This window comes from Bombus affinis, unplaced genomic scaffold (genome assembly GCF_024516045.1).
Source record: "Bombus affinis isolate iyBomAffi1 unplaced genomic scaffold, iyBomAffi1.2 ctg00001074.1, whole genome shotgun sequence".
Classification (NCBI taxonomy): domain Eukaryota; kingdom Metazoa; phylum Arthropoda; class Insecta; order Hymenoptera; family Apidae; genus Bombus; species Bombus affinis.
Genome location: NW_026109537.1, coordinates 17,637 through 31,135, shown reverse-complemented (window position 1 = coordinate 31,135; position 13,499 = coordinate 17,637). Strand labels below are relative to the sequence as shown.

General features: G+C 35.7%; 1 protein-coding gene and 2 long non-coding RNA genes across 4 annotated transcripts; 1 reads left to right on the top strand and 2 right to left on the bottom strand.

Annotated features, from left to right (window-relative positions):
- The first annotated feature begins 6 nt into the window (after nucleotides 1-6).
- LOC126928560 (uncharacterized) lies at nucleotides 7-2,048 on the top strand. The gene is made up of 2 exons (XR_007716771.1): nucleotides 7-688; nucleotides 798-2,048. It is a non-coding gene; the product is annotated as an uncharacterized LOC126928560 (long non-coding RNA).
- Nucleotides 2,049-2,403: 355 nt separating this feature from the next.
- LOC126928564 (uncharacterized) lies at nucleotides 2,404-7,074 on the bottom strand. 2 transcript variants are annotated; one of them, XM_050744194.1, is made up of 4 exons: nucleotides 6,845-7,074; nucleotides 6,401-6,756; nucleotides 4,123-4,289; nucleotides 2,404-3,210 (listed from the first exon to the last, which is right to left on the bottom strand). In XM_050744194.1, the coding sequence occupies exons 2-4, from the start codon at nucleotides 6,471-6,473 to the stop codon at nucleotides 2,941-2,943; spliced, it is 510 nt and encodes a 169-aa protein (XP_050600151.1). In that variant the 5' UTR covers nucleotides 6,474-6,756; nucleotides 6,845-7,074; the 3' UTR covers nucleotides 2,404-2,940. The 2 variants fall into 2 exon arrangements, with proteins under 2 accessions (XP_050600151.1, XP_050600150.1); XM_050744193.1 differs by having other exon boundaries at nucleotides 6,401-7,074.
- Nucleotides 4,437-6,369, bottom strand: LOC126928565 (uncharacterized). The gene is made up of 2 exons (XR_007716775.1): nucleotides 4,952-6,369; nucleotides 4,437-4,826 (listed from the first exon to the last, which is right to left on the bottom strand). It is a non-coding gene; the product is annotated as an uncharacterized LOC126928565 (long non-coding RNA).
- Nucleotides 7,075-13,499: the final 6,425 nt, after the last annotated feature.

Here is a 13,499-nt window from a genome sequence, read left to right as displayed (position 1 = left end):
CAAATTTTCTTCAGGGCTTTCGATATTTGCGATGCTCAGTGCGTGGTGGGTGTGCAGCTACAGCTAACAATATCTTGTATATCAGTATCTTTTATAATCTTATACAGTGGCTGTGAAAAGGTATTTATATGCGTTAGGTTGTCCCAAAAGTTTCTTTAGTTTTATAAGGAAATATAATGTTATTATTATTGAATTCTGTATGAATAAAATAAAATGGATTCTATTACTACAAAATAGATCATACATAATTCAATACAATAATATGATAGAAAAAATGTACATTTATTATTTCCTCACAAAACGAAAGAAACTTTTATGCCAACCTAATGCTAATACTTACGTATCTCTATCTTTTCCAATTTCTTTTCATCAGCCGTTACATTTCGCTTTCAACTAGTGTCAATAGTTCGTAGTCATACGATAGTACTATCAAGTGACGCGAAATTTATCTGTCCATCTGCATAGTGGGTGGTTTTCGACCAGTGACTTTAAATGATTTTCCACTTTCTTCATATTTTTGCTTAGATTCCGCTTCGCTTAAAAAGATTCACATGTATCGATATGAAAATTATTGGAAGATATTCTAGCAACTTGCAAGAGTATTCAAGAATTTTTGAGCACACTTTTTAAAACACGAGAACGTAAACAGATATTGCATGATCCTAAACGATCCAGCGTGTAAATGTCGGTAAGGCTTTTGCAGACAGAGGACAATTAATATGCTTTCAATTAATATAATTGATTAACACGCTGGGATAAACACAATAGTAGAAATAATACAGAAATACTTTTTGTAGCCACTGTAAGTAGCTGTTGGGTACAGTATTGTTCAAAAGTAGACAGACGCTCGATTACTTTTGGCAAAATGTACTTTACTCGCAAGATTATGCGTAAATGGACTGCAAAATTTCATAACAGTTAAACGTAAAACGGACAATAGCCTACGTTTTGTAAAATGGTTTATCGAAATTAGGAGATAAAGAATTTCAGATAAGTAAGAGTGTAAAAAAGAAGAGAAAGATGGTTTTAATATTAATTTTAAAAATATTAAAAGGGACATTTCTGATTTTCTTATCCGTTGATAAATTGTTGTTTGAATAATTGCTTCTTGGAATAAAAATTATTTCTTTTCATTTTATTTGCGTTTTACACGACGAGATGAATGGCAACGAACGAGATGCAAAATGAGAGATGCTTAGCATCGAGGCATTACGCGTGGGCGATAGATTAGTATGACTCTTCAGAAAGAAATTACATTACGCTTAACGACGATCGTTATTCTTTCCTGGAATGGTTTTATTTCCTCTTAACAAGGCGATGTCGTCTCGCGTTTTCTGCGAAAAATAAAAAAATTCCATTCTTTGCCTTAGTTTTCATTATATGCTATCGCACGATAAATCATATCCCTTTGTTCACGGATGTGGAAATTTAATTAAAACCGATTCCTAGAAACGAATATGCGTTTTCCATTGGAACAAAACCCTATATCCCGTTAAAAACTTCCAGGAATTCAAGAACTTTGTAATTTTCCGTTTGACGATGTCGGATCTACATTCAACCTAAGCTCTCTCGATTTCTACGAAAATGATAATACGCAGATTTCCAGGATGCTGTTGAAAGAACAGAATGCACGAGTATAAACTGAATGCTTTCATTTAGGCAGTGTAATTACGTTAATTGGTTACAGCTGTAAACGCGCTGGTATAAACTATATAGTTTAAGCGATTTAGTAGATACCCGATCTCGCGTTTCCCTGTTTCCAGCGAAATTTTAGTATTATAAACGGAATGCGGATGTTTGTGCGTTTGAGAGAAATGTGGGTGTGTATAAACGTCCAGGTTGTACACTCTTGTTCACGAGTATCGAAAAATATGCCGATCGTTAAAATTGTTGGCTTCCTGCAAAATAATCAAAATAATTGGAAACCAATCGGAGGATACTTAAAAATTAAAGTAAAATAAAAAGAAAATTAAGGTATAATTAATAAAAGAATATTGTACAGAGATCGTACGAAGGAATTTAAATAAAAGTTGTGTACAATTTTCTAATGTTATGTGTCCACGAGAAAATTCCCATTCTATTGGGTTTTCCCAAAAATTTCTTTCCTTTTATAAGGAAGTGACAGATGCACATCATTTTTTGTTTTACATTATGATCCATTTTGTTCTATTAGTAGAAAACGGATCATACAAAATTCAATAAAATAATATAAAAGAAAAAATGTTGTGCATCTATTATTTTCTTATAAAACAGACAGAGACTTTTGGAACAACCTAATATGTTTCTCATTGACATCCCTCGGAATTAAGTAGAGGATAATGGAAAAATGGAAATCGATAAAAAGTATTTATTACTATATCGAGAGTTTTAATGAGTTTTTTTTTTTTTTTTTTTTTAGAAAAGTTTGTTACTTTATACAATTTATTGGTAGTGTATCGCTATAACAATTTTTCTAAAATTTACAATTTAAATTACATTGGTTCGTTGAACGATCGAGTAATAACTTAGCAGTGTTTTAAATCTCATTCTCGTAGATTTGATTGTATTTGCAATTATTATAATTATGAGCATCGTATTCTTAAGAACATCCCCTTTTTATATTATCGATTGTTCTTTGATTTATCGACAGTAGAACGAGAACATCATTATTATTTTCTTATTTCTGAGCTTCGTATTATCGATATCGTCGTAATTTTATTCACTTATTAATCAATATTCATCGTAATATTATTATGAAACACATAAGGAATGAAACTCCATGTACACATTTACAAAATGAAAACAGCATTTTCATTGGTAATGCGACAAATCTTATGTATCGTGTTGTTGTGTAATATTACAGTGTATGTTACAATGTACGTATAAACGCGTTAATGGAACCAATTATTCTCATCGGCGACTGAAAATGATTCACGATCGTGTGTTACTTCGTCTGCAATGTCAGGACGGATACATGATAATTGTTAATGTAATTTGTAATACTAAAGCTAGAAACAGATCGATCCCTCTTATCGTCAGATCGTTCGCAGCACCGGTACCGATATTGCAAAACGATTTCTCGCAGCAAGTGGTGCAAGCGGAGAGTTTTGTTCGTTCACCGACCACTATACATCCGGAGTCGCATTTGTTAGTACACTTTCTCTCCACCGACCAAGTTTGTGGACTAGACATTGAATCTTCGGTGCTGGTAGTGTAAGAAAACCGCTTTACCTGAAGAGAAAGAAGCAAACGTGAAAGGAATATTTGCAGATTTTAAACTTTCACGATGTTCGTTATATGACATGTCCTAGCGGATCGCAAGAGACACTCGTACGCTAAAATATAGTATTTCTTTTAATTTTGTCCGAGTACGAGCTCATTTTGGGCAGCATTAAACCACGAACTTGATAGTATCGAGCGAAAAGAGAAAAAAGAAGACTGAAAAGAAAAGATGAGAAAGAATTCTACATGTACGTAGAATGATTCTTGATACTAAAATTAAATTAATATTTGCAACAATTCCTTGTTTCACTCTGTATGACATTTCACATTGGAACTTGTAACGAACACGAGTGAGTGTGAACGTAACATATTTTTAGTCGAGGGAATATCAATTTTCCAGAATATCTCGCATCATTTCCAGAGAATACGGTTCGTTCATTGTTAATTCGGTCGGTTAATATCGATTACGGATTTCGTAAAATTTTTGCCGTGTATGTACAAACTGTACAATTATATCATATCCAATATCATTGTTGAATACCAATAAATAAGAAGAACAAATAAAAAATTGCATTTGCATATTCCCTCAAATGTGTACACCATGTACATATGTTCCTATAAAGCGGAAACAATTTCAATAAAGTACGTAATTATTATGAAACTGAATTGATCGACTATATTGAACATTTCCAAACACTAAAATCGCGTTATGAACGAAATGAAACTGTGTCTCTATCTTGAACAGCCTTCTCTCGCTCTCGTGTTGACGATAACTAATATCGCTTTTAGCTAGCTGTTTGCTATATTCTGTTTGCTTTAAAAGCACGCGATCAAAGCAAAATATCAAACATCTGCTGAAACACGTGCGTGACCTGTGTATAATCAACAAGCGTTCGAATCGCTGTTATCATTTGTCATTACCATACAGGTCCTTTTGTCACCAGTGCACTTGTGCCCGAAAGTGGTGAAGTTTCCGGTCAGATTGGCGCATCTCTCTCCGTCTTCCATTGTATCACACTGATGACACCATAAATCGTTTGCTCGTTCCGACGCTGCGTGAGTTCGATGTTCCGTAGTTAACAGTTGGCCTGATCATCGGACACAATCAACCGACAAATACGTATTAATTAATAGAAATCGTGATTTATCCTAGATTTCTAAAGATTATTAAAATCGACGTAGGAATCGGACGTAAGACGTTGGGCAAATCGTTGTCTACTTTTTAATGCTTCGCATCTTTCTCTCTTTGATTTCTTAGAAATTACTTCCTTCTACTTCTTCCTTTCTTTCATTTTTCAAACAAATGTGTCGTGCTTTCATTAACGTCAGATTTTTGTACATTTTTGTAAAAATAAATAGATATTAGTCTTGACATTTAACAGACATATCGGCGATATGCGTAGGATGAAATTTCGTCGCGTTCGTCGACAAGATTGCTAGGAAGATTGCGGACAGGGATATCATCGAGGAAATCGTCTAATAAGGTGAAACATCGGTTTAGGTTTCTTATTTACAACGGAATTCTTCGGATGTTTAGCTTTTCCGTCGAATAGCGCCAAATTTTCCTGCTGTTCTTGCGATACGTCCGACGGTAAGACTTGGCAAGCAAAATATCGTAAACGTATCTGGAAATTACGAAAAATTTATTTCGATTTATTTCAATTAAACGTATTCCGAGAGCAGCAAACGTATTCCTTATCCATTGACAGGTAATCAACGAAATCATACACGGGTACTTAAAAATACCTACAGTTATGAAAAATATTTCCAAGTTCGGAAAAACGCTTCCACGCAAGTTTGACCAATCGTACCAATCCTCTAGAGTTTCAGCTTCTTAACAGATTGGATCATCTCCGAAGACTAAACAGACGGTATACGACTACGTTTGCATCTATACGACAATTGGATCTACGCAAGACTGCAGATTCGATATCCACGAAATATTCTATGTATATTTCATGAAGTTAAAAATTATACTGTTTTATTTCACATCTGGTTCCAATAGAATAAGATGGATTAAACGTAATTCAATAAAATAATTTAAAACAAAAAATGTTGTACATCTATTATTTCCTTATAAGATAAAAGACACTTTTGGGACGATCTAATGTTAAAAATTCTCTGTGAAAGTTGATTGTAATCTTCTTCTTATCTAAAGAAAAAGAGAAAATAGAAATAGATGTATTCAGTATGAATTATTTATTTTATGCATAGGAAACATAGGCAAGACGGTAAATGAAAAAGGTAGCCTCGAAATGAGAATTCATCGCGAAGCTTATCACGGAAGAAAAGTGAATTAAATGCACCGTGTACGATGATCGTTGTTTACACGATTCGTAACACAAATGGCTAACACCTACGAGTGAAGGCTTCAACAGGTGCACTTTCCTCTATATGCAGTTTATACGTAGAGGAAGATCTTCGCTATAAATAGACGAAACATCGTTCCTTCAGACATCTAGTGAAAACTCCCTCAACGAAACACGTTCCTAAAACGCAACTTGCTCGTAAAACAAATAGGGCCATGTAACTGAAAGGAACCTCGAGAAAGAAAGAGAAAAATGGGAAGAAACAGAAACTTCCATTTTCCATTACAGAAACGTTCTTTGTTGAAAGAAAAATTCCTCAAATTAAAAATTCTAAAAAAACGAAATACCGCCATTGTCTATCCTGGCAAATTATCTTCCGTCTTAACCAGTTACCTACTCTTGACGAGTATACTCGTCACGCGTAAAAAGCAGTTTTCGCTGTTTAAACTGCAATTTCAGCGAAAACTAAAATATATTCGTAAATTTGAAGACGTTTCGAACATTTGGAAGCCAGGACCAGGTAAAACGAACAAATGAAGAGATATAAATAATTATTATGAAAAAGCTATAATACAGCGTGAACAAAGTAGTCGTTCTGTCCTTTCTAACGCATTTTAGTCGCATTAGTCGCAACGGCTAACTGATCAATACATTGTCGAGTCGATCAACTTTGGTATTCCGATCGTATCGACGTGAAAATCGGCGTAACGAATAAGGCGCAAGAATCGTTTTCTTCTCTCGCAAATACCGAAGATGGACAACGCGTATCGGCGAATTTCTAATTTCAGAAAAATGTAATTTGATTCGTGGCGAAACGTGTGAGAAACGCGTCGAATTAAAGAGGCGAAGGTTTAAGCAGCCCGACCAAGCGAGTGAAATGCGAGGCTTACCATTGATGCTTACGACCATGGAGATAGACGCGACGATCAGGAAGCACGTGACAGCGGTACATGTATCGGCCATGTTGATAACGTCTAGCGCGTCACATTCGAAAATAAATTCGGCTGTTTAAATTGCGATCGGCTGATGTCCTTGGCGCATTGATCGCATGCTGGTGTATGGCGGCGAGCGCGTTGCAACGCAAAACGAGCGGATTTGGGTACAATAGACAGCCATATTGAGAATAGCCGGAGTCTGCGCTGGATGGGTACAGCTGCTCCAGAAACCTTGAAGCCCAGGGAAAATCAATATCCATGGCAGCCGGAAGGTCCTGTTCGTTCAGCGGGAACGTTTGACGTCAAAGTTTCTGCGCATTCGCATCACATCCAGGAAAAAGAAAATTCACTGTCACTGAATCAATGATTTGTCGACACCGCAACTAAAATTCAACTTACAATGCCTCGAAAGCTAAAATAGTCCGACACTCGCCGTAAAAACATCTTTCGTTTCGTACGTTCATTCGAACGAAATAACTCGTCTGCAACTGTGGACCGAACCATTTGAATTTTGCTCGACGAGTTAGAGGAAATCTTCGAAATGTGTTATTTAAATCTTCGTTACAGGTCCAGCTAGAAAAGTTGTAAAAAGCTACCTTCACTTTCTTCTTCGCTATTCCGACTAATTGTACTTCTTTCAACATTTCTTTACACGTCACCTATTGTTAATCTTTCCAATTCTTCTAACTCGTAAAAAAAAAAAAAAAAAAAAAAAAAAAAGAAAAAAGGAAGGAAACAAATTGTTTGACTCAATTTTTGAAAAGTTATTCTGTTTTCTGCACCAACGCCTCCTATAGCCCGTTACACGAGACTTTTCGGGATTTTGTTCGTTTTGTAACGAAACACGACTATCCCGATCACATTGGTAGAATTTGAAATCATCCTGAAAGTGCAAATGTAAAAGACAGAAAATAGTTGTGGCGAATATTTGGGGGGAAAAATAGTACATAGTATAGATAGGTATTTTGAGCGTACAATAAATATCAAAAATTATTCCATTGAATATCGAGACGTATCGGTACAACAGATAATTGACTGTTTAATTAATTTCGTGAAATTAATTTCCTCCACGAGATACACCATAAAGAGCTATCTTCAACATGTTATAGACGCTAAATACTGTCCCATTGAACATTGAGATGCATCGATGTGATGGATAATTGACTGTTTAATCACTTTTGGAATCTCTGCGAAATATACACTCGCACTAAATATCTTGTTACTTAAAATACAATATAATATGTAATATACGATATGTAATATAATATGTAACATACACGTACACACGCGATATATTTATAAAGAAGCACGTATCAGAGTTGGAATAATTTCGTGAGCAACAGTAGACGGTAAATGTAATTTGCAAACGACCTCTTTATCAAATATCGATAAACGCGATCGATATGGAAGGGATCAGTGCTTATGCTGGCCAAATATTCCGTCATCGTTCAAACATCCATCGAAACTAATCCCAGTACATACCATTCGAATAATCGAGTAACTTCGTTATCGCGTATGATATAGTGCAATTACTTGATTGCAATGATATCTCAACGATTATTAACAGATACCAAGATGTCTCGACAGTTGCAAAAATCTTTTATAAATAAATTACACGTGGCTCGCGAAGCTGTTTCAACGTTGCTGGAAACTTTTTGCGTATATGATATACGAAGCATTTCGAAATGATCATTGCAGCACTGTAGCGAGACACGCCTAACTTGATCGTATCGGTGAAATTTCAAACGGATTTGGAAGTGTGCATAGAAGTTATATTTATCAGGGACACGTACTTTCCAAAATCATCAAACTATTCGAACAGTCAATTATTATTTAGTATGTTAATAAGCCACGATGTAATACTCTTAAAGAGTTAGAAAGAATAAATTTTCGGAAAATGGAACAATTTGACTTTCAAATGGCTCGTACGTGATCTAATCATCTGTTTGATGAACTTTTAATTGCTATCGTAGATAGGATCGTAAAATACTACGAATGTTACAGACATTGTCGTGATTTTCCTATAAAGTAACACACGACGCGTAGTCCGTTTGATGTTCGATTTGCTTGGCTCTTGTAATCCAATTTCAATAAAATTGTACAAAATGCACGTGATACGAAAGAAAATATAAAATATACAAAATACTCTTTACTTCTCTTTTTTTTTTTTTTTTTCTTTTCAATCATATTCTCAAAAATATGAATTTGCATCAAAATCTACAGTCTAATTAGAATATTAGAAAGAATATTCAGACAGACGATGTATATAAAGGAGATACAAATTACGACGATGAGAGAACTCGCAAGATATTTGTATCTGTGAAATTGCAACTGTTGCGTCGATAAATATCTACGCCGATTAAATTTTTGATACACTTCGGATTCTCATCGGAAAACCAGTAATAACATATTTCTATTTCGTAATATATTTCTGATATACAGAGGATGCTCTCAAAAAAATATACACCCACGTTAATTAAATGGTATCGTGAAATTGCTGCATCGTATTATTACAATTTTTATACAAATCTTCCTTTCCTTCAATTTTGTGTACATTTCGGATGTATTCCTTTCTTTTAATCCTATTGATGGATCGATAGATTTAATTTTATAAAATTGATTTTTTGAATATTTATACATTCCATATCTTTTTAAGCACCACGTCACACGATTCTTTCGGTAGAAATAACTGCGTAAAATTACATTTTCTCTGTACCTGGGAGCTTTTGCGCGGTGAATTTTATACGATCGAAGCCCCTTTTTCGAGTGGCAAGGGTGCTTCGGCATGGGAAAGTGCCTCTCCATTATCGTTTTAGCTGGCTGTTTCCATTTGTATAAAGTCGTCGTTATTATCGTCTTTATCACAACGAAACCATCCCATTACATCAGTGTATTTAAGGTTTCCCCACAGTTAACCCATCATTCGAGCAATCCACGTGCTTTACATAATTCTCAATATCACGTTTCCATTTTCTAACATCCGTGACTGTAGCTATTCCAACGTCACGTACTCTTGATGAATTCTATCGCCGATTTTTACACCACCTCCCACGTTTTTAATTAAATTGTATTTTCTTTCTGTACGACTGGAACGTTGTTAGTTTCATACCAAATTCTTATTTATCGGAATTCTATTCTATTCTATTCGAACAGAGAAAAGAATGTGTAGATTTTTTAAAAAGAAACTTATCCGTCACTGAGAAATGTTAGGTTCGACTGATAAAACGTACAGACACCAGAGTATTCGTGGGAGCAGTCGAACATCAACGATTCTACGATCTCGGCATATTCCACCTCAAACGCGATTCCGTAAAATTCAAACTAATCGTCCAGCGAGCTGTTCCATGTTTTCCAAACTGAACAGATCGTGAGCATCGGCCAGCGATATGGGAAATGAAGATAATTTCCAATTGTTCGTAACATCTGACGATCATTCGACTTAAAACATAGTTCTCGCGGTCGCGGCAAACAAGTTACGCAGGCAATTTGTCAGCTGTCGAACGAGAGAGCTGGCTGGTTGTACTGAGTTGAAGCAGAGCGATTCGAAGAACGGCAGAGACGCGAAAGGGAAGCGTTCGCCGAGAATACGTCCGTTTCGTCTTTCTCGTTAGACGGTGGAAATGAATTGGCGATTTCACCATGAATACTATAAAGGAAGTTAACGCTGTAACTGGCGCGAGTTTCGCGTGAAACGTAGCCTTTGACGAGGTGAAAGCCGGTTTGTTTGCGCGTCTCGCCGAACAAATCCGATAACTAAAATTGTCTGGCGAAATTGTTTTACACGAGCCGTGTTCTCGGTAACGCTAGCGGCTATTTAATCAAAATTGTCGGCCGCGTTTCTCGTTGGCCGTTCGATCGACCAACGTGTAATTAAAATGATAATCTTAATAGATCCTCATGGACAAAGCTAGCGAGGCTGGCAGTTGGCGAAGCGAGCTAAGCAAATAGCGAATTATATCGCGTGTTATAACTGGATCGTGGAAGTTTGCGCATATTTTTACACTGATAGATTAACCCTGCTGCTGATCCTCTAATATTTCTCGTTCGATCTCATCTATTACAAATAACAGATACGTAAGACAACATAGGAAAATATATAAGTAAATAGTATCGCGAATAATTACGAATAATTGCATTCATTTTCGTTAAAGGTAAATTATATTGTATTTACGTGCCAAGGATAGAACTGAAATTGCCGCTGATATTGATTTATTCTTGTTAAATTTCAATGTCAGAATAAAAAAGTTTAGCAGTTAGCCGTTGCGACCTCTTTGAAAAGCGTGTACCTAAAAGTGTGTCGCGAACAGTAAGCGATGGCGAGTATACTCGTCGAACACGGAGTACGGGTGGCTGTTATAATATAGAATTAAGTTGTTACGAAACGATTGTTTTATTTTTCAATTTAGTACTGACGGGGCTCGTCGTAACGTAAAATACTGCCATCACTTCGTGACGAGTATACTCGTGGAAAACAGCCAATTGGTTAAACCAGGACCAGATCACGATACCGTTTAAAGTAGAAATTTGTAGAATGGTTAGAGTTAGAGAATATCGGAACTTTGTATTATTATAACGTTTACCATCGCTGCGCTCTCGATATTAACCCTTAACTGCTGCTCTGGGACTCCCAGACGATATAAACATCCGCGTAACTTGGCTCTCGAGCAACGCGTGATGTCAAGTGTCTTGGTAATTTTCAATTAAGTCGCCCCTTATGACTATAACTTGTAACTTCTGATCTTTGTTCCGTATAGGAGTAATTGAGAACGTACAACTTTCCTTTCGCTTTGTTTCGTCTTGTCCATTATGGATGAAAATGCGATTATAGTTACGAAACGAATCATTCTTCGTTGATCGCGATACAATGGAAATGTTTACAGCGAACGTTCCCGAGTGCTTCGAATAAAGAAAGAACGATGCAATACGATACTCTTTGACTTATAAATAACTTTCCTTTGAGACCAATCCGTGGATCAATTTTCTGGCACCGCAGACGCAATGTTACACGTAATCCTAGGAATCGTGAAGTTTTCAGTCTTTTCTAATATTATTTTTCAACTTGAAATTCAATCTATTGGACGTAGGAATATTTTTACTGTAAACTATTAGAAAAATGTCCATCGTATAATCGACGAGCATCGCGAGAGTAATATCCAGGCTTTAAATTCTAAAGGCTCGTTACCGTACAACTGTAGTAGGCAACGTCGTTGCTCTAAACACGTACGTAATTTTGTTCACATTGTATAACCGATAACTATTTTCTTTTTATTATTTCTTTTTATTCGAATGTCCTTCAGCTTTCGCTTTACCACCGTACATCATCCCTACGTCATGCACCGATACTATTTTTCTTTTACACTGTGACACTTACTTCTCTGCTTGACCATGCGATCCTGATCATCATGCAAATGGTCTAAGACTGTTGTCGTAATACTCTACGGAATAACTAAAATTGCTGTATCGTTCTAACACGTTATAGATTTTATTAAAGAGGAACGTTTACCCGATAGAAGACTCAGATTCACGAAATAAGACACGGGTTTTCCCTGACGCCACTTTACGATATAAATAATTAAACTTTTTCTCCCTCGTATATGGAAAGCTTAAAACACTTTTCCTGTATTATCTATGCCAAATCTCCTGTCAATTTCGTTACTAAAATAAATGTTACAGTTATCAGCAATAATCGCCTGCACTCGACTATACGTTTCTTTAATTAAAAATTTATCAAAGCGAAGTCTTCGATTCTTTAAATTCTGCAAAATTTGATGAAACGCGCAATGACTCGAAACTTCTGACGTGTAATGTACGCGAAAGACTCTGTATACTCGTTAGGTCGTTCCTCAAACGAGAAACAGATCGAACTGTTCGCGTTCGAGTCAAACGTAAAGGGAAAAGATTAAATTTCCTAACTTTCCGTCGATAGGATCTTCATCGACGTTTATGACAGTTGACTTCTCTTAATTAGCGAAGCTTCAAGCTTTCGATATTTCCAAGTTTCAATAATTCTCATTCTCCGTTCGCCTTTCAATGACCGTTATTAGCGTGAGCGTATGTCAATAATCAAAGCGAACGATGCTCTTTTGAACCTTCCTTTCCTCTTCCATTCGTCTTCTTTTTCAGAACGGAATATTGGCTAGATCTACTTTAATCGTTGCGCTGATTTAACGAGTGCGTGTTTATTCTCTCTTTATTCTTCGTCTGCTTCTGCCCTCGCATCTGTTGAACATCGATTCGATTGCTGAACTCGACTGTGTGATTCTCCTATCAGGAACGACATTTGCGTCGGAATATACATGTTACGGTCGTTCTTTAAAATTCTTCTAAATTAAAAGTTCCTTAAAACTCTCCTAGCTGCAAAGTTCTTCTCCTGAAAGAGTCGCGGTAAACGTGGATATCTGACGTTACGCGTTCGTTAACGAGCATCTCTTATGTCAAATATTACAAAGCAACGATTTACCCAAAATATAGAAATATCTTCCGAAATAGCGGACTCGTCGTTAGATTATTAGATCGCGGATGTTCGTGCATTTGTGGGAATTATAAAAATGCAAAAGTCCATGAAACGTTTAGGAAACGTAGAGGATGAAATAAATCTTATCTATATATATCTTGAATATGTTTGTGTATGAATATCTTATGATTTGTGTGTATGAATATCTATATCTTTGTGTATGAATATGAATATCTTTGTGTATTTGCTACGATATAATTATTAAAAAGAAGAAGAAACTTTCAATCATGAGAAAGATGGAATATAATGAAATATATTTAGACATTGAATAAAAATTTTTATTTTCATTTCGGAAGATGGAACGAACACGAAATATGCAGCAAATTTTGCGAATATTTCAAAATGAAGGAACTGCGCAAATATAAATATTTGCAAGTTAATTGCACTTAATATGGAACACCTGACTTTAAAAGCTTCCCAAAAACAGAAACATGCTTTTCTTTTTAATTGCTTTCGAGAAATTAATAAGTCCTTTCTGTGTCGCTTTATAAATTCTTTTAACATCGATATTACGTTTTTTCCTAATATTATATTCTAACA

Bases quoted from the DNA above. Each gene is read 5' to 3' on its own strand.
- LOC126928564 (XM_050744193.1), bottom strand. From the start codon at position 6,473: ATGGCCGATACATGTACCGCTGTCACGTGCTTCCTGATCGTCGCGTCT. The intron at 4,290-6,400 runs GTAAGCCTCGCA...TCCGATGATCAG, and splicing joins CATGGTCGTAAGCATCAATG to GCCAACTGTTAACTACGGAA. The intron at 3,211-4,122 runs GTAATGACAAAT...CTTTCTCTTCAG, and splicing joins GTGACAAAAGGACCTGTATG to GTAAAGCGGTTTTCTTACAC.